General features: G+C 44.9%; 1 protein-coding gene across 1 annotated transcript; it reads right to left on the bottom strand.

The window, feature by feature from the left end:
• Nucleotides 1-1,997: 1,997 nt before the first annotated feature.
• Nucleotides 1,998-19,172, bottom strand: LOC128405510 (keratin, type II cytoskeletal 4-like). Its single transcript, XM_053372225.1, has 9 exons — nucleotides 18,356-19,172; nucleotides 14,830-15,044; nucleotides 14,068-14,128; nucleotides 11,665-11,760; nucleotides 11,362-11,526; nucleotides 9,567-9,692; nucleotides 6,709-6,929; nucleotides 3,878-3,912; nucleotides 1,998-2,241 (listed from the first exon to the last, which is right to left on the bottom strand). Exons 1-9 carry the CDS (start codon nucleotides 18,833-18,835, stop codon nucleotides 2,051-2,053), a joined length of 1,590 nt encoding a protein of 529 aa, XP_053228200.1. The 5' UTR covers nucleotides 18,836-19,172; the 3' UTR covers nucleotides 1,998-2,050.
• Nucleotides 19,173-19,442: the final 270 nt, after the last annotated feature.

Raw genomic sequence — 19,442 nt, 5'->3', positions numbered from 1 at the left:
AAGCACGTCAAAGTGCAATTAGATAAATAGGTACCGCTCCGGCGGGAAGGTATACAGCGTTTCCATGCGCTGCTCTGGTTCGCCAGAAGCCGCTTAGTCATGCTGGCCACATGACCCGGAAGCTGTATACCGGTTCCCTCGGCCAATAAAGCAAGATGAGTGCCACAACCCCAGAGTCGGTCACAACTGGACCTAATGGTCAGGGGTCCCTTTACCTTTACCTTTAGGACACTCCTGTGTTGAAGGGGAAGCAGTCTTGCACTACAGTCCCTGATATCACAAGCCCCGCCCCTTAACCCCCCCTCCCCCGGACATCCACCCATTGAGCATTCCTACTTCCAAAAGGTGAATGCCCAACACCCATGTAATGCCTGGCTAGGGCTTATTGGCTGGGTCAGCAGGCAGTCCCCAACTTTAGTGTAGGCACAACCAGGTGGCTCAGGAGGTTCATGCCCTTTGCTCACTGCTGAGATAACATATGCTCTACTCACAGCCAATGAGGAAATGGGATTCCATTGGGGATGTTTGCTCATTAGTCATTGCAGAAAAGTGCATTCTTGCTAACTTTCTGTCCTCCAGGGATTTTCTCTTTCAGGATGGGAGCTATAGATGGGATGTTCCCTTAGTCCCCTCTCCCTCCCCCTCCTCAAAAAACCTGGGAGATAGTATGTTCTCACAAACAAGCATTGGTAGGCCTGCGATTCTTTTCTCATTCTGGGATTGTGCCATACAAGCTCATCAGTAAAGTGAAAGATCAGTACTTTTGGGGAGGTCCTGACATCCCAGAAGGAAAGCACGGTGAGAGCAAGTGATGGGTGATTGGGCAGTGGGCCCCTCACCTAAAGGGCCATAATGGTAGCCAGGCCCACTTTAGATGAACTCAAGCTTGCAAGATCAAACTGTTTGAATGGGGGAAGCAGAGAGAGAATGTGTGTTAGGGTGCCATTCTGAGCTGCTGTGTCACAAACCATTTTTTGCAACACAAAGCAACAGTGCGGAATAATATTGACAGCATATTAACAGCCCAGCACACCACAGATTTATACAGTTGTACCTCTTGTTACGGGGGACGCGGGTGGCACTGTGGGTTAAACCACAGAGCCTAGGACTTGCCGATCAGAAGGTCGGTGGTTTGAATCCCCGTGACGGGGTGAGCTCCTGTTGCTCAGTCCCAGCTTCTGCCAACCTAGCAGTTCGAAAGCACGTCAAAGTGCAATTAGATAAATAGGTACCGCTCCATCGGGAAGGTAAACGGCGTTTCCGTACGCTGCTCTGGTTTGCCAGAAGCGGCTTAGTCATGCTGGCCACATGACCCAGAAGCTGTACACCGGCTCCCTCGGCCAATAAAGTGAGATGAGCACCGCAACCCCAGAGTCAGCCACGACTAGACCTAATGGTCAGGGGTCCCTTTACCTTTACCTCTTGTTACATCATTCTCCGGTTGCATTTTTTCAGGATACGAACGCAGCAAACCCAGAAGTGTATACTTCTGGGTTTCACCGTGCACGCATGCGCAGAAGTGCTCTGCGCAATTCGCACGTGTGCAGAAGCGCTCTATCGCACTGTGCGCATGCACAGAAGCGGTGCTCTAGTTGCGGACTTTTCAGGGTGTGAACAGCACCCTGGAACGGATCAAGTCCGTAACTAGAGGTACCACTTTATTGAATTAACTGTCACCCTCTCTTTAAAGGGAACCCTGGGAATTGTAGTTCTTTGTGCAAGGGTGGTTAGTGAAGCCTAACTAGAGGCTTCTAAGCATTGTGCTGTTCTTAGGATTTGGAAGCGTGGGGAGCCATAGCAGTTAAAGTTAAATGCTTGTAGGAGATTTTATATATATCAGTGCCAGCCAACATGGTCAGTGGCTAAGGTTGCTGAGAGATATAGTCTAGCAACATGTGGAGTGCCACAGGTTTCCCAACCCCGTTCTGAAGCCATGAAAAAGAGTTGTTGCACACAAAGGGCAAGTTTCTTCACAGCAGATATTTAGTGTTGACAGCCTCTAGGCTTTGCAAGTGGTCACTTTGGTCCTTCAGTACATTATGATTATGGTTCATCTGATGGTTGTCCTTTTGCTCGTAGAAGTTGTTGATATGATTTTCAGGCCGGAGCAACTTCCTCCTCCTCCAGAGCCATATCCCACAATGCCCCTGCCACTTCCAGAACTTGAACCACTTCTGATGCTGAGCCCTTCTCTGCGGCTCAGTCCATTTCCTCCTCCCATGCCGCTGTTGCTAACTACAGCTTCAGAAAGAAGAAGAAGAAGAAGAAGAAAATCATTTTAATTGTGACACACTAATTTTAGAGAGATTCCCAAGTGAGACACTCATTTAGTTAAGCCTGTACAGGATATGATACAATTTGGCATAATACAAATTGCCCATGCATCAAAACATTGTAGAGACGAGTTCCTTTTTTTTCTGAAATCCAGCAGCTAGCCAGCCAGCCAGCCAGCCAGGTCCTTTTCTAAGAAATTCCATCTCACCCACCTCCCCTCATCCATTTTTTCCCCATTTTTCTCTTAACAGTGACTATTCTACACCATCTGAGGATGTTCAGTCCCCAATGAGTTGTTTTTGGTCTTGTCCTCCTACTTTTTTTAAAAAGTACTTCAGCAAACTAAGGGTCCACTTTAGGAGAAAGAGTTCCCTGTTAGTGTATGATATTCACACTTCAAAGCTTTGGGAATATTCGGAACATTTAATGTGCAAACAATCTGAATCCTTATTCATTAGGGGCTGTAACTTGGGGAAGGTTCATAGCTCAGTGGTACAGCAACTGCTTTGCACGCAGAAGGTCCCAGCTGCAACCTCAGGTATCCCCAGGTAGAGCAGGTAAAAGGATTTCTGCCTGAAACCCCAGAGAACTACTGCCAGTCAGAGTAGACAGTGCTGAGCTAATGGACCAATGGTCTGATGCAGTACAGTGGTACCTCGAGTTAAGTACCGTATTTTTCGCTCTATAGGACGCACTTTTTCCCCTCCAAAAATTAAGGGAAATTGTGTGTGCGTCCTATGGGGCGAATGCAGGCTCCTTGGCTTCAGCGATAGCAACGCGAAGCCTCCGAAGTGCAGAGGGAGAGCTCCCTCCATGCTCCGGAGGCTTCGCGTTGCTTTCGCTGAAGCCTGGAGAGCGAGAGGGGTCGGTGCTTCAGGGATAGCTGCCTGAAGCCTTTGGAGCGCAGTGGGACCTCGCGCTGCGCCCCGAAGGCTTCGGGTTCCTTTTGCTGAAGCCGGGAGAGCAAGACTCTCCTGACTTCAGCGGAGAGGGAGATCTGTGCAGCGCCCCTTCAGCGAAGCGGGGGGAGAAATGGAAGGGGCTCCGTTTCTCCTGCCACTTTTCTGAAGGGGCGCTGAGCAGAGAGGGGGAGAATTTTTTCCCCCTATTCTCCCCCTCCTATGGTCCGGTGCGTCCTATGGTCTGGTGTGTCCTATAGAGCGAAAAATATGGTACTTAATTTGTTCTGGAGGTCCGTACTTAACCTGAAACTGTTCTTAACTTGAAGCACCACTTTAGCTAATGGGGCCTCCTGCTGCCACCGTGCCGCCGGAGCACGGTTTCTGTTCTCATCCTGAAGCAAAGTTCTTAACATGAAGCACTATTTCTGGGTTAGCGGAGTCTGTAACCTGAAGCGTATGTAACCCGAGGTACCACTGTATAAGGGACTATCTTCTCTCCTGCCCCCACATGCTGTACTGGGCATCTCGTGCATCTGGAGAGTGGATTTGGTGAAGTGCAGAGAGAGGAGAGAGGGAAAGCTTCACTGCACCAGCGACAGTCCTTGCCAGTGGAATAGTGTACTTGAATCTGGCCCAGGTGCTTCAGAAACATGCTGTTGTTGGAAACCCAGAATGCCAGCACAAAATCTTTGGCTACTTACATATGTTTACAGCACTGCCATATTCTCCAGACATCCTGTTTGGGGAAAGAAAAAGAAAAAAGCGAGCAATTCAGTACTCTATGTCCTCCTTCTCAAGCTAGTCTGCAGATACTTTCAGGTCTACTCCAAGCTAAGCCCCACTGAATTCAATAGGACTTACTCCCAAGTAAGAGTATATAGGGTTCAATGGATCTTACTGTTGAGCAGGGATGGAACTCACTGGTATTTGGGTGCTTGTTGGCTGCTGAAATTACCTTGCCCAAAAGGGTCTCATAAAATCATTCAGCTAACAAAATGCCTTGTAAATCAACCTGAAATTGTCCATTGCAAAATTGATTTCAATTGTCTCGTTGTTTCTTGAAATGTCAGTTGCAACTGATGGCACAGCTAACATTAACAGCATGTTGATTATTCTGGGCTGCAGGGATGCTATTGTGCCCCAGGCTCTTGTGGTGTCTTTGTTCTCAGCAAAACAAAACAAAATTCCCACCTTACACCTGCCTGCAACTTGCTTTCTTCTCCATGAAAGACTGGTTGTCTCTCTTAGCTTGAAAAGTTTAAATCTGCCAGTTGTTGTTTGTTGTTGTTGTTTTAGAATTGTTGTGAAAGGATAAATTTTATAAATTTGCTTCAATGGGGAAAACAGAGTTGACACAGAAATTGGTGGTGCAATTTGAGTCACTGCATTTGCTAAAATGCAGTCAGACTCATTCTTTCTGCAGCAATTGCAGGAATAAAGGTAAAGGGACCCCGACCATTAGCTCCAGTCGTGGCTGACTCTGGGGTTGCGGCGCTCATCTCGCTTTATTGGCTGAGGGAGCCGGCATACAGTTTCCAGGTCATGTGGCCAGCATGACTAAGCCGCTTCTGGTGAACCAAAGCAGAGCATGGAAATGCCATTTACCTCCCCGCTGGAGTGGTACCTATTTATCTACTTGCATTTTGATGTGCTTTCGAACAATTGCAGGAATAGGTTCTGATAAATAATAAAAAAAATGGCTCAGAGTGCAGTAGTGATTCAGCAGCAGTTGCTGATGCTCTTCGTCAAGGAAATTTGGCTAAAGTGTGAATGAAAACTCGATTTCTACAACATTCAAGTATACCCCTGCCATTGAGAATGTAAGTACAGTATAGGATTGCAGCCTTGCTGTTGTTATCCGTTGTTGCTTATGGCTCATAAATGTGGCAAAGCATCACCTCTGTATAGGGATGAGGATCCCATGCCCTCCAGACATTGTCGGAATCAAACTCCCAGCCAGCATGACCAACAATCACGGATGATGAGAACTGTAGACCATCAACACATGGAGGATCATAGGATTCCCATTCTGAATATGAGCATTGCTAGACTGAATTCATTTGTACTTGCTAGCATTATTGTTAGCAAAGCAAATTGCTTGATAATCTACTTACATTGTGTAGATTGTAGTCACATACAGTGAATACTGCCAGACAACTTTTTTAAAACAAACAAGCATTAGTGCTATACTAGTACTGCCACTGTTCACTGGGTGAATGCATTATTTAGTCTTTATATAAAGGGGAAAGCAACATTTTCCATTATTTTTTCAAGCAGCACTGAATGATCCTGATCATGTGCCCTCTTCAGGATTTGCTGGCAAAACTGGCTTCCCCTGCCCCAATAGCACTGAGCTTCATCAAACTAGCTAGAAGCTTGTTAGTATCACCCAGGCTTATTTATTATTATTGCTATTATTATTATTATTATTATTGCTCCAACACTGACTGTACAGGAGGATGAAGATGTAGGAGGCAACATTAACAATGTAAAATTGCTTGTCGTTACATGAGACAATGGTGGTGGAATCTAAACACATATTTAAAATGTTCTGAAAATGCTTTTTTACAGCATTTTAAAAAATACATTGAATTTTCCATAAGGCTCACCATCGCCATCCAGTGTCACGTTGTATATTGCACTTAAAAGGTTTTATTTGCAGCTGTATAGCTGAGTCCAGTGTTTGTTCTGATCTCAGAAGATTGTGATGAGATTTAAACAACAACAACAACAACAACAAAAGAACAAATCAACATTTGAAGTAGACAGGGCAACAGGGTAAATGAGAACAGAACCTTTCGAGATCAGTTCCTGGATTCTCAAGAATAAATTGAGGAGTAAAACGCATCAATGCCAGAGAAAATGGTGAGTATGGAAACAAAGCCACTTCCGAGCTAGGGAGGAGGTGGGGTTGCGGGCTTCACACCCCTCCCCACACTCACGGGGGCTGCCTTCCGCCCCCGCGATATCAGGGAATCCTCAGACGCGTCATCCCCAGGCCAGCCAATCGGCTGGCCCGGGGGGCATGGCCACGCTACATTTAGGTCTGGCACGGCCGAGGCTCTTCCTTTTTTCCGCGCTGCAGCTAGCCAGGTTTTTCCCTTCCCTCCGACCCATGCAGATGAAGGGGGAAGGAAGCGCCATCACCTTCCCCCAAAACAAAAGGGTAGTCCGGTAAAGGATTCCGGGGGGCGTGGCCTTGTCCTAAGCCTATGGAGGTGTGGGCCCACGGCACGCCCCCAAGCGGTAACTCTGGGGGGAGCTCCTAGTTGACGTGCCTCAGCAGGACTCCCCCTACTGGTGGTTAACCCTTCTAGCAAGCGGGCTGAAGCCGGGTAGTTGTTAGGACCAGTGCCTAAGCCAATAACGCTCAATTCCTGTAATCAATAAAGTTGTGGCCTAATTTGACCCATTAACCCGAATTCTTGTGTCTCGTGTCGTTATTTCTGAGGGGGGAGGCAAGAACTCACCACGCAACTAGTCCTAGTGTGGACAGCCTATCAGCCATGACATTGGTTTTCACCAAACCCACCTCCATTCTTCTCCTTCCAAGAGGGTCCTGTAGGTAGCAATCTCAATATCCAAGGCTAGCTTAATATTCAAAAGTTCCTGATAATCACGCAAAAGGCGTGCCAGCTCCTCCTTAGCCTTCTGCATGGCATTCTCCAGTTCCAACAGCTTTTCCCTTGCATCTTTGAGGGCTATCTCTCCACGTTCCTCAGCTTCAGCAATAGATGACTGAAGATGGACACACTATGGAGAAAACGCAAAGAACAGAAATAAGCTCACATAGAAATCAGCCCATATCACCAGAGCTTCTTTTAGGGAGCTTTTTTTCAGGGCAAGCATTAGCCATTTTAATTATTATTTCTTATTTTCAGAAACTTTCCATATGCCCAGTACAGTCTCAAACTAATACAAGAATTACCATAAGAACACTAACTTAAGAACATAAAGGTAAAGGGACCCCTGACCATTAAGTCCAGTCGTGACCGACTCTGGGGTTGCGGTGCTCATCTCACTTTATTGGCCGAGGGAGCTGGCGGAGAGCTTCTGGGTCATGTGGCCAGCATGACAAAGCCGCTTCTGGCAAACTAGAGCAGCGCACGGAAACGCCGCTTGCCTTCCTGCCGGAGTGGTACCTATTTATCTACTTGCACTTTGACGTGCTTTTGAACTGCTAGGTTGGCAGGAGCAGGGACCAAGCCACAGGAGCTCACCCCGTCACTTGGATTCAAACCACCAACTTTCTGATCAGCAAGTTCTAGGCTCTGTGGTTTAACCCACAGCACCACCCGCATCCCTCTTAAGAACATAGCGCACAGCTTTCTAACAAATTGAAATAACAGAGCCATAGGCAAAAGTCCTTACACAATCACAATCTCCATTTCATTGTCAAGTACAAGTTAGGAAACGTCTTGACGAAAGGTCTACCCATAAATTTAATAATTGGGGCTTTAAGAATTTACACCACAAGTGACAGTGCTTTGAATGTTTCAAATGCTTCTTTCTGCCTCTAAATGAATGATTCATTCATTTGGATTCCTGGAGTCCATTTTTATGCCCTTAACTCTCAGATGTAGCTATGCAGTAAGTCAAAAACAACTTAGGAATCATTGTAGTGCATAAAATTTGGTGCCTTCTAGATCAGGGGTCAGCAACCTTTTTCAGCCATGAGCCGGTCCACCGTCCCTCAGGCCATAGCTGTCAACTCACAGATTTGAAAATAAGGGAGCAGCAGCCAAAATAAGGGATTTTCCGGGCACAGGTATGTTCAACTTTTGAGCCCCTCTGAGCCAAAAGCAGAAAGCCCAGCCATCAGCCAAACAAAGCCTCAAGGGGTGGTTCTCACAGCGCAGCAACCCGGCAAAGGGGATGCAGCAAGGAAAACCACTGTCACTTCTCTGCTGGGAAGCGCTGAGCAAAGGCAAGTCCCCAGACAACGCGGCCGATTTGATCAGCACAAGGCATGCAAGCTCCACCCCCCCACAGTCGTTCTTAGACTCCTTATTGGGTGAGCAATGCAGCCAAGCAACCCAGTTGGAGCCTCCTTCCTCCCTGGCCGGCAGGCAGGGAGGGAGAGGAGCTGCTTCCTTTGAAACCCAGGAAATTTAAGGGACATCATCAGTAAGGGACAGCGGCGTGACACGGCGCTGGGATAAGGGAGTTTCCCACCAAATAAGGGACAGTTGACAGCTATGCCTCAGACCATGTGGTGGGCCAGACTATATTTTTGGGGGGGACATGAATTCCTATGCCCCACAAATAACCCAGAGATGCATTTTAAATAAAAGGACACATTCTACTCATGTAAAAACACACTGATTCCTGGACCGTCTGCGGGCTGTATTGAGAAGGTGATTGGGCCGCATCCTGCCCCTGGGCCTTAGGTTGCCTACCCCTGTTCTAGATGGACTCCAGCTCCCAGCAACCCCAGCCAGAATGACTAATAAGAATGATTTAACCCCCAATTCTTTCAAAAGTAAAATTATGTCCTGCACTTCTTGAGGCATAGCATGTTACAGATTATCAGACTAGAATACATCTTTTAAAAAGAAAACTTTTTAAAAAAATGTTCACAACTCAAAAATCCATATTTACATTTTGAAGTTTGTAGCAGTCATAATTTAAAGGATCCGTGACACACCTGCATTTATGGAATGCCAAACAGGTAAATGAGAGAATCATACTGTGTTGTGGAATCAGCAAAAATATTTATAAACCAGGAACTGAATTATTTAGTTGAAATGGATTCAAGGCATATTTGTAGAATCAAACATAAATATTATTGCCAGCCTTGGGCTTAACTCAAGATCATTTCTTCACAAGGTGATGCTAAAACATCCTGAAAGCAGGGTGAATATCACAGGTGGGGAACCTGTGGCACTTCAAATCTTGATGAACTACAACTCCCATCATCATTGACCATCGGCCAGGCTGTCTGGAGCTGATGGGAGTTGGAGTCCAACAGAATCTGGAAAGCCACAGTTTCCCCACCCTGAGTGTATATAAACTCACCCCAAATATTGCAAAACCATAGTAGAACTGCTGGAGCTAATTAGTGCTGGATTGACTTGTTTTCCAGAAAGCATTACTGCTATTAAATTCTTAATTAGCTAACAATATATTCACTCCATTAAAAGTCTTTTCCCAAACCACTGCAATGTGCACTATTCACTGTAACATTATTAGACCATGGATGAGAACCATGTGGCTCTCCAAACATTATTGGACTACAACTCCCATCATCCATGACCTCTGATTTTGCTAGCTGAGGCTGATAGGAACTGAATTCCAACAACTTATGGAGAACCTCCGCAGCAGAGCATTCACTGGATGCAAACAAACAACCTTTGCTATGCATATCTGCTAAAGCAATGTGCATCTTACTTGTTTCTTCACACTTTCCGTTTCTGATCTTAGTCTGTGGATGAGTCGATTCAACTCAGAAATCTCCATCTTGGAATTTTTCAAGGCATCGTCATGTTTCCTCGCTGTGAGCTGAAGTTCCTGAAACTGATTTTAAGTGACATCATAAAGCGTAACAGCAGCAGCAGCCAGTCTTAGGCCAAATCCATCACCAGTTGCAACTGCCTGTAGCTACCAGTGGCTGAAGGTTAAAGAGGAGTTGGGGGGAAGCACTATGCCCCCAAAACAGGTTTAGGAGGCATGCAGGTGGAATAGAGTGGGTTTGTCTCATTGCGCAAGCAGACCTTGATCCGCAAGTGCATACCGCACCTAGCACTAAGTTGAATTCCACCCATTAGTTCAATGGCATGTTTCAGCATACAATTGCAAGAGCAAGAAGCGATAAAACAAAAACAAAAACAAAAAAAACCCTCCGAATCTTGAGTGTCCCTCAGATTCTCATCTTTGGCTTTTGAATGCAGAAATTCCCAGACAAGAAGGATCTTAGCTCAGTGGCAAAGCATGCGTTTACATACAGGAGGTCCCTGGGCATCTCCAATCAATAGGATCAAGGGACATGTGATGAGAAAGCCCTCTCCCTCTCTCTGCCCAAGACCTTGAGGAGCCATAGCAGCCAGCCAGAGTAGACAAGAGTGGACTAGATTTTTTTTTAGAAGCAAGTCAATAGATTTTTATTGTTTTGAGCTCTTCTTTGCAACAAGAAAGCATGAGCCTAGGGCTTGCCGATCAGAAGGTTGGCGGTTCAAATCCCCATGATGAGGTGAGCTCCCGTTGCTTGGTCCCTGCTCCTGCCAACCTAGCAGTTTGAAAGCACATCAAGTGCAAGTAGATAAATAGGTACCACTCCGGTGGGAAGGTAAACGGCATTTCCCTGTGCTGCTCTGGTTCTCCAGAAGCAGCTTATTCATGCTGGCTACATGACCCGGAAGGTGTACGCCGGCTCCCTTGGCCAGTATAGCGAGATGACCACCGCAACCCCAGAGTTGTTTGCGACTGGACCTAACGGTCAGGGGTCCCTTTACCTTTACAGTGCTCTAACTGCGGGAATTATTTTTAGGTGGGAAATTCTCATTAACTCTCCTGTTTGGAATTTGTCAAGTTTCTTTAAGTAATGTTCAGTACGTGGGCCACTTTCCACTTGAGTTTTTCCTCCTTACAGCCACTGCCTCAATTGGTGAGATCCACTATGGCATCTTCTGTTCTAGAAGGTCTCTGTATTTCTCCCAGGCTATAAATAAGGATTTTCTGATAATATGATTGGTAAAGTCCTTATGTACTTCCCATAGATCAGATACGCATGCCAACCGTACCTGATATTAAATCCTTCAAGATCTAGTAAGTCTGGGTTCCCCAATGAACACCAGTCCCTCAATCAGGTGAGACAGACCACCTCATAGTATAGACTTACAGTATACCTGGCAGTGAGAAGCCTCCTCTGTCCTTAATATCAATTAAGACTAGGTGTTTTGTTCTGGGACTCTTCCCCTGCTAGATGAATTTTGAAATATATCATTGCCATTCCCTGAGACAGTCCGTCCCACCCAATATCGGGATCGATTGAAGGAGAAACAATAGTTTGGGGAGCACATTCATTTTTATTATAGAGAGCCTTCCTAAAAAGGATAGCTTCAATCTGCTCCAGGTGTCCAAATTTCTTCTGATGAATTTGTCAAGTTTCATATGGATTCGAGTGGCATTTTAACAGCCACATTTTGCATCGCTTGTCATGTTACTTGCCCAAGCCATATGTACACACCTTGCTTTGGTACATGGCATCTGCTTCTGCTCGGCTCCTGTTGGCCATATCTTCATACTGAGCTTTGACTTCTGCAATGATGCTGTCCAAGTCCAGGTCACGGTTGTTGTCCATTGAGAGGATGATGCTGGTGTCACTTAGCTGCCCTTGCATCTGTGAGAGCTCCTGTAAGTCACACAAAAATCTTAATCATCGGGTAGCCATTGCTCTATGGAATCCAGATAAGGGTAGGAATGTTTGAAATCAGTTTATTTCATGCAGGGAATCTCAGGTGGTCCTTAGGAGAGCACAAAGTATCCTTACCACTTCATACAGGGATCTCAAGAAGTTGAGTTCATCTGTCAGAGAAGCCACCCTGGTCTCCAGCTCCACCTTGTTCATGTAGGCCGCATCTACATCCTGGGAGGGGGAAATTACATTGAAGATCATAAAGGGTTAAGAACCAGTCAAATGAACACACAGCAGTAGAGGTATAGCCTAAGCTAAGCATTTGATGAAACGGCAGGGAGTAAATCACAGACTGTGGGGCATTCCTCCTTTACTCTAGGGTCCTTTCAAATCTACAATGCAAGGTCCTGGGCCTGCAGGGGAAGAACATTGAAAACACACCTCCCACACACCAAAAAAAGGTGAATCCAGTTGGAGCAGGAAGGTAAAAATGGAAACACGTTGCATCCCACCTTCCAAACATAGGCCCTCATTTTTTTGGAAGTGCTAAAAGCCCTGAAATTACCATCTTAGATCTGAGATTTGTGCCCCCCCCACTCTCCCAAACTTAAATCCTGTGTTGAATGGAAGAGATTGTGCATCTATCTTCTATCTATCTATCTATCTATCTATCTATCTATCTATCTATCTATCTATCATCTATCTATCTATCATCATCCATCTATCTATCTATCATCTACCTATGTATGTATCTATCATCTATCTATCATCAGTCTATATCTATCATCTATCTATATCTATCTATCATCTATCTATCTATCTATCATTATCTATCTATCATCTATCTATCCATCTATCTATCTATCTATCTATCATCTATCTATCTATCTATCTATCTATCTATCATCTATCTATCTATCTATCTATCTATCTATCTATCTATCTATCTCTATCATCATCTATCTATCTATCATCTATCTATCATCTATCTATCTATCTATCTATCTATCTATCTATCTATATCATCATCTATCTATCATCTATCTATCTATCATCATCTATCTATCTATCATCTATCTATCTATCTATCTATCTATCTATCTATCGATCTATCTATCTATCATCATCTATCTATCTATCTATCTATCTATCTATCTATCTATATCATCATCTATCTATCATCTATCATCTATCTATCTATCTATCTATCTATCTATGTATCTATCTAATCTATCCAGTGGCGTAGCGTGGGGGGTGCAGGGGGGGCCGGCCGCACCGGGCGCAACATCTGGAGGGGGCGCGCTCGCACTCACAGCTCTCTGCCCCTACCTAAAATCCACGGGTTAGGGGGCGCAAATTACTTGCCTTGCCCCGGGTGCTGACAACCCACGCTACGCCACTGTATCTATCTATATCTATCTATCTATATCTATCTATCTATCTATCTATCTATCGTCAATGGCATCAGCAGTTGATATCCTTGAGCAGCTGCTAGGGCTCCAGTGCTGTGGCAGGGCCCAGTACAGATGATGGTGGATTTGGAAGTCACCCACCATTTCAGATACTCATAACACCCCCAACATAGCATCATTCTAGAGCACTGTGGGAAATCTACATGGCAGATGACTTACCGTGCTGCCTTTGCCACCAGTCCTGCTACAGCTGCCTGCCACTGCTGCCACCATAATCTCTAGCAGGTAAGCCCACCAGGAGAGATCAACATCAGAGGAGGCACACCAGAGGGCTTTATTTTTTCCCAGTGCCCACTCAAACACGGAGCTCATTCTAGACATATGTGTTCATTCGTTCGTTTGTTTGTTTTTAATTTAACAAAACTCATGCACTGCTTTGATTGTAAATTCACTAGTTGCATACCCTCCAACATGCCACAGAGGAAAATTGGGAGAGCAGCTCCTGCATGAGTCATGTGACTTGTGTGAGAACGTGCCCCCCCCCCCAAATGCACATCTTCCAGGGCTGCGCTCTCATGTGAGCCAAAACAGGACATCATGGGATCTGATCAGAAGCTTCTGTAATTCCAGGATGTACCGCTTAAAGCAGGACAGTTGTTGGGTAGGTCATCTGTATATTTACATATTCCCACACTCACATACCCCTTCATTTACCTCCATTTGGAATAGATGTGGAGAACCTTTTTCAGAGCAAAGGCCACACTCCCTTCTGTGCAGCCCCCCAGGCGCCCCATGGCAATAATGGGTAGGGCCAGAGGCCCATGTGGGCAGGGAAAGGAAGGTAGATTTTACATTTGTACAGAAGGTTGGCTTTTACACACACACACACACAGAGAGAGAGGCTCTAGCCTTCACCCTGGCACACAAGAGTCAATATCAGAGTTCATGTTACAGCCTGGAGGCTATGAAGCCAGGACAGTGAGGAGACAGAGTGTGTGGTTGTGCAGGATGATTCCCCAGAGCCAGAAAGAGGCCTGGGCAGAGCTATATTCAGACCTCAGGCCTGAGGTATTTCACCCCTGATTTATAACGAGTGTCATCACTTTGTGTGCATTTCAAGACTTACCTTTTTTAGCAGCACAAATTCATTCTCAGCAGTGGTGCGCTTGTTGATTTCTTCCTCGTACCTTTTGAGAGTAAACGAAAACAAAAGCAAAGATTGTGATGGATTTGTGGCCATAATCTGTTCAATATATGTTTAAAGTAAAAAAGGGGGGCACAAAACCAGGGGAAACGCCACTGGCAAGGTGAAAGAGAGAGTAAGGGGCTCTACTAATTTCTATTCTACATTGGCACTTTCCATCAAATGTGTAAACCATGATAAGAGACCTTTCTCAAAACAGGAGCAAAGAGCGGCAGGCAAATGCACTGGCAAGTGAATGTGGTGCTGATGAGGATTGCTAGTTTATATGTGACTGATTAACTTAAAGACTCAGAGAATGAGGGAAATGGTCAAGGAGAAGCTGGGTACTTTTGCAAGATTGTTTGCATTTCTAATTAAAAGCTAAAGGTTGCATTTCATTGGGCTGAAGATCTTTGGTTCAAGCCTGATGTGCTTTACCAGATGAATTTGTTCTTTAACATCTATGGCTTGTCAGTTGTTCCTAATTAAATTTAGTGTTATGCTACACACTGCTGCTTTGGTACAGGGAAGTGCCTGTGAAGATATGGATAACACAGCTGCCTCCATTCGAGAGCTGCTGTTCGGATCATAGCTATGAAGGCTGTCATGATGAGCTCCTGAACTTCAAAATGTACGTCTCCATCACTGGGGAATTGCACTCCGGGTGGGAAGAACTGAGCGCTGGCCTTGCCTTTCCTCACCTACCTGCGCTTAAAGTCTTCCACTAGATCCTGCATGTTCTTCAGTTCTGAACCCAGCCTCCCTCTTTCACCCTTTAGAGAGTCTAGATGTTTCCTCAGGCTGTTGGTGTAGGCCTCAAAGAGGGAATCCATGTTGCTCTTCGCATGGGAGATGGGTTGCTGCTGCAGGAGGTTCCATTTGGTCTCTAGGACTTTGTTCTGCTGCTCGAGGAATCGAACCTGAGGATCAAACAGATTGAAAGGGAGGCTGAGTGGCTTTGCAAGCACCCAACAGAGCAGTGGTGAGCAGCTTCAACATGCATATAGGAATGGCCAAGGGTAGTCACACTGCAGCTCTAAGCCCTTCCAGGCATAGCATGGAAAACAATTGTACTAAAATGTCACATGACATAAAAGAAAAGAAACTGAACTGTTGAATTTTTTTAGTGCACATTTTGAAGTCCAAAATGCTCAAATTCAGGTTTCGACTCTAAAGGACAGGGCACTCTCTATCAGGGGTAGCCAATGTAATGCCCTTCAGAAGCTGTTGGACCACAACTCCCATAAGTTCCATCCAGCACAGTCAATGATTGGGGATGGTGGGAGTTGTGGTTTAGCAGCATCTGACTGGAGCTCACAATACTGGCTATTCCTGATATGAATTGCAAAGGTATGGATCCTTGTGTAGTCAAAACAATTCCCTCCATGCTGTAGATGGTGGTATCTGCACTCATGGGGGAACCCCAATTTTGCAAAAGCACACACACACAAAATCAGAACACCATGTGGAAAGGGGAACTTCCAAAGCAGCACATTGTGGACCACAAAATGCTGGCTATTGAAGGAGAGCATGGAAAACTTCCTGAGAGGAGGGAGAGGAAATGGAATGGAGTCCTGGAAAAGGGCATGGCTGGCTGGCTGGCTGGCTGGAACCCTTAACTGGAACACTCCACACTGTGACATTGGATGCATGACTGACTGAATAAATGTTAAGTCTGGATGATAATGCTTAACATTCTATTATTATTTTCCTTGCCAAATCCTGTACATACCAGATGTTTTCTAAACACCCTGGTCCTGATTCAGCTGTGGTTGCAGAAACAATTGTTGGCCTTGGATGAAAGTGGTCTTACTCTCTGTTCAATATGATTTGGATAAACACTGCAGTATGCATGAGCAATAAGATGTTAATATCCATTGACTGGCTGCACACACAAATGTCTACTTCTGCAAATGGATATCACTTGCTGGATGGAGACGCATGCCTTAATAAGCAATCATAAAGCTTTCAAATTGGGGGAAGAGAATCAAATTAGGAAAATTTCTTTTCAATTTTATTTCTTCTCTAGCACATAGGAAGCAGCATCACAGAAAGTCTTGTGGTGTATTGTGTGTCCCATCCAGTCTACATTGAAGAAATCACCTGACTGCTTTACTATGTAGCTTGCAACCCATGTTCCCCTACACTAAAATGGCCAGGTAAATTTCCTCTGGCTTAGATGGAAAACTATGAATTTTAATTTACAAATATTAGAGTATGGAATTTGATTCAGACATGCTTCCTGAACAACGAGAAGCTGCTCTACAGTTTGTTTATTTGTTTGTTTGTTTGTTTATCCTCCTTGGGCTTTGCGTCTCATTCCCCCCCCCCAGCAAGAACAATGCTGAGAGTTTGTTGGGCTCCCACAAGACTTGTCAAGATATGTGTTATGGAGTGGTGTTACATTATGGAGTTGCCTTTCAATATTCTATATCTAGCTAGCTAGCTAGCTAGCATCTATCATCTATCTCTCTATCATCTATCATCTATATCTATCTATCTATCTATCTATCACAGCAGGTTTTAAGAATTGTCCAAAAAGTAACTTCAACCCAAATGCTTCATGCCATATTACCACATGATGTTTTCTCTGAAATGGAAACAGGGGATGTACCCAGAATACATTGTTAGAAGATCTTCTTACAAATGTAAATAGGAAGAAAAGTTTGGATTTGATATGCCACTTTATCACTACCCAAAGGAGTCTCAAAGCGGGTAACATTCTCCTTTCCCTTCCTCCCCCACAACAAACACTCTGTGAGGTGAGTGGGGCTGAGAGACTTCAAAGAAGTGTGACTAGCTGAAGGTCACCCAGCAGCTGCATGTGGAGGAGTGGGGAATCGAACCCGGTTCACCAGATTACGAGTCCACCGCTCTTAACCACTACACCACACTGGCTAACTGAAAAGAGCCCATTTCCTTAACATCACCAAGCTTCGTTAGATTTGGAAATCAATTTGAAAAAGGACAGTCTTATTAAATCATCCATCTGTCCCCATTCTGTGAATTAAGGTTCAGTGTTTCTACTAAAATGTCTATTTTTCATTTAAAGTATTTTAATTTGCCATAATGAAAAGACAGGCAGAATCCAAGAAAGCTGACCCATTCCCAGATTTAGATAATAATTGGCCAAAGTAGATGCCTATATAACCGTCTGTTGTCTTTGTCCATGGAGTTTTCTTGGCAAGGATACTGGAGTGGCTTGCCGGTTCCTCCTCCAGGTGGATCACGTTTGGTCAAAACTCTCCACTATGACCTATTCATCTTGTGTGCCCTGCTTGGCGTAGTTCATAGCTTCTCTGAGTTCTTCAAGCCCCTTCGCCACAGCAAGGCAGTGATCCAAGGCAAGGCAAATAGAAGGGGAAGAAATGGAGGCAGTGAGAGATTTTACTTTCTTGGGCTCCATGATCACTGCAGATGGTGACAGCAGCCACGAAATTAAAAGACGCCTGCTTCTTGGGAGAAGGGCAATGACAGGCCTAGATAGCATCTTGAGAAGTAGAGACGTCACCTTGACAACAAAGGTCCGTATAGTTAAAGCCATGGTTTTCCCAGTAGTGATGTATGGAAGTGAGAGCCTGGACCATAAAGAAGGCTGATCGCCGAAGAATTGATGCTTTTGAATTATGGTGCTGGAGAAGACTCTTGAGAGTCCCATGGACTGCAATAAGATCAAACACATCCATTCTTAAGGAAATCAGCCCTGAGTGCTCACTGGAAGGACAGATCGTGAAGCTGAGGCTCCAGTACTTTGGCCACCTCATGAGAAGAGAAGACTCCCTGGAGAAGACACTGATGCTGGGAAAGATGGAGGGCACAAGGAGAAGGGGGCGACAGAGGACGAGATGGTTGGATAGTGTTTTCGAGGTTACCAGCATGAGTTTGACCAAACTGCGGGAGGCAGTGGAAGACAGGAGTGCCTGGCGTGTTCTGGTCCATGGGGTCACGAAGAGTCGGACACGACTAAACGACTAAACAACAACAATATAACCGTCAGTGTGTCCATTGGTGGTGACAAGTGAGATAAGAATCATAAAGTGTTTGCACGAAGGGGGAAAGAGGCAGATAAATTATATATAATTCAAAAATGTATGAACTAACATAATCACAGCGATATCAATTTGGAGTACTGCTAAATATTTCCTGTTTGACAAAGGAATTTAGTAACAGTTTAGTAATATGTAACAACAGTACGAAACGGTTAGTTAACACAGGAGCTCAAAAATCCTACCTTGTCTATAAAGGAAGCAAATTTGTCATTGAGGTTCTTGATCTGCTCTCTTTCTTCTCTGCGTACTTTCTGGATCTCAGGATCAATTTCCAGGTTAAGTGGCGCCAGGAGGCTCTGGTTAATGATGACTTCTGGGATGCTACCCGGAGGATGGGAAAGAAACCCAGGGCCATTTCTTCCATTGCCAAAGTTGCCATTGGCCCATCCACCACCAAGAAATCCACCAAAACTAAGCCCAGCATTGCTACCAAATCCACCTCCGCGATGTGCACCTCCAGGAACCACACTCTGGGAGATGCGCTTAGTACCCCCCAGATTGTAAAGGCTTCTACTGTAAATGCCACCAATTCCACTTGCTGCTCCGGCGCTTCTTCGGCTAGGAGAGGAGGCATTGATCCTGGCCCCTCCGAAAACAATTGCAGAACCAGCACTAAACCCCCTCCCTCCATTCAGAGCTCTGGCATTCAGCTGTCGACTCATTGCGGCATAAAGGTGGCGGCGTAGAGAGAGATGAACAGTCCAAAATCCTCTCCGAGTCTTCCTTTATATGGCTTTCAGAAGCTGGGCTTGGTTGGAGAAGTGAAATGAAAGAAATTCGAACTATTCACAGGCTTGGTTAGTCTGGCACCAGCCCATCCTTTCTTGAAACCCACTAAATAATATGTTCACACCTAGTGGGTCTGGGTGAAATGCAAAAAATGACTTTCATTGAGATTATCAGACGTTCACCTTGCAAACATTTTAACTCCAGAAGCCTACCCCTATATAATTAACACAGTATCTGCCTCTAGTTGAAATCCATATTTCATCATCCTTGTCACTCATGACCAACATAGGTATTAAATTGTCAGCTATAAATATTCAGAAAGCTTTTATTCCCCCCCCCCCTTTAGTTTCTTTCTACTATTTACTGAAGTCAAGTAAATCTATCCCTCCCTCACTGGTAATTTATGGGAGTGGTTGACAATTTGTGAAATATATTGCCCCTCCCCCTTCCATTCAGAAGTTATTATTATTTAATTATCTTTTAAAGAAAGAATATTATTGGTTTTTTCACAATTTTATACATTTTAACTTAACCATTTCA

This window comes from Podarcis raffonei, chromosome 2, assembly GCF_027172205.1.
Source record: "Podarcis raffonei isolate rPodRaf1 chromosome 2, rPodRaf1.pri, whole genome shotgun sequence".
NCBI classification, from domain to species: Eukaryota; Metazoa; Chordata; class Lepidosauria; order Squamata; family Lacertidae; genus Podarcis; species Podarcis raffonei.
Note: the sequence above shows the minus strand (reverse complement) of the source record. Positions and strands in the feature narration are given on the sequence as shown.

What these genes read in the sequence shown, in the direction of transcription:
- LOC128405510 (XM_053372225.1), bottom strand. Translation starts at nt 18,835, where the DNA reads ATGAGTCGACAGCTGAATGCCAGAGCTCTGAATGGAGGGAGGGGGTTT. An exon ending in GTGGAAGACTTTAAGCGCAG is followed by an intron (nt 14,129 to 14,829) that starts GTAGGTGAGGAA and finishes TACTCTCAAAAG; the next exon opens with GTACGAGGAAGAAATCAACA. An exon ending in TGAGATCCCTGTATGAAGTG is followed by an intron (nt 11,527 to 11,664) that starts GTAAGGATACTT and finishes TGTGACTTACAG; the next exon opens with GAGCTCTCACAGATGCAAGG.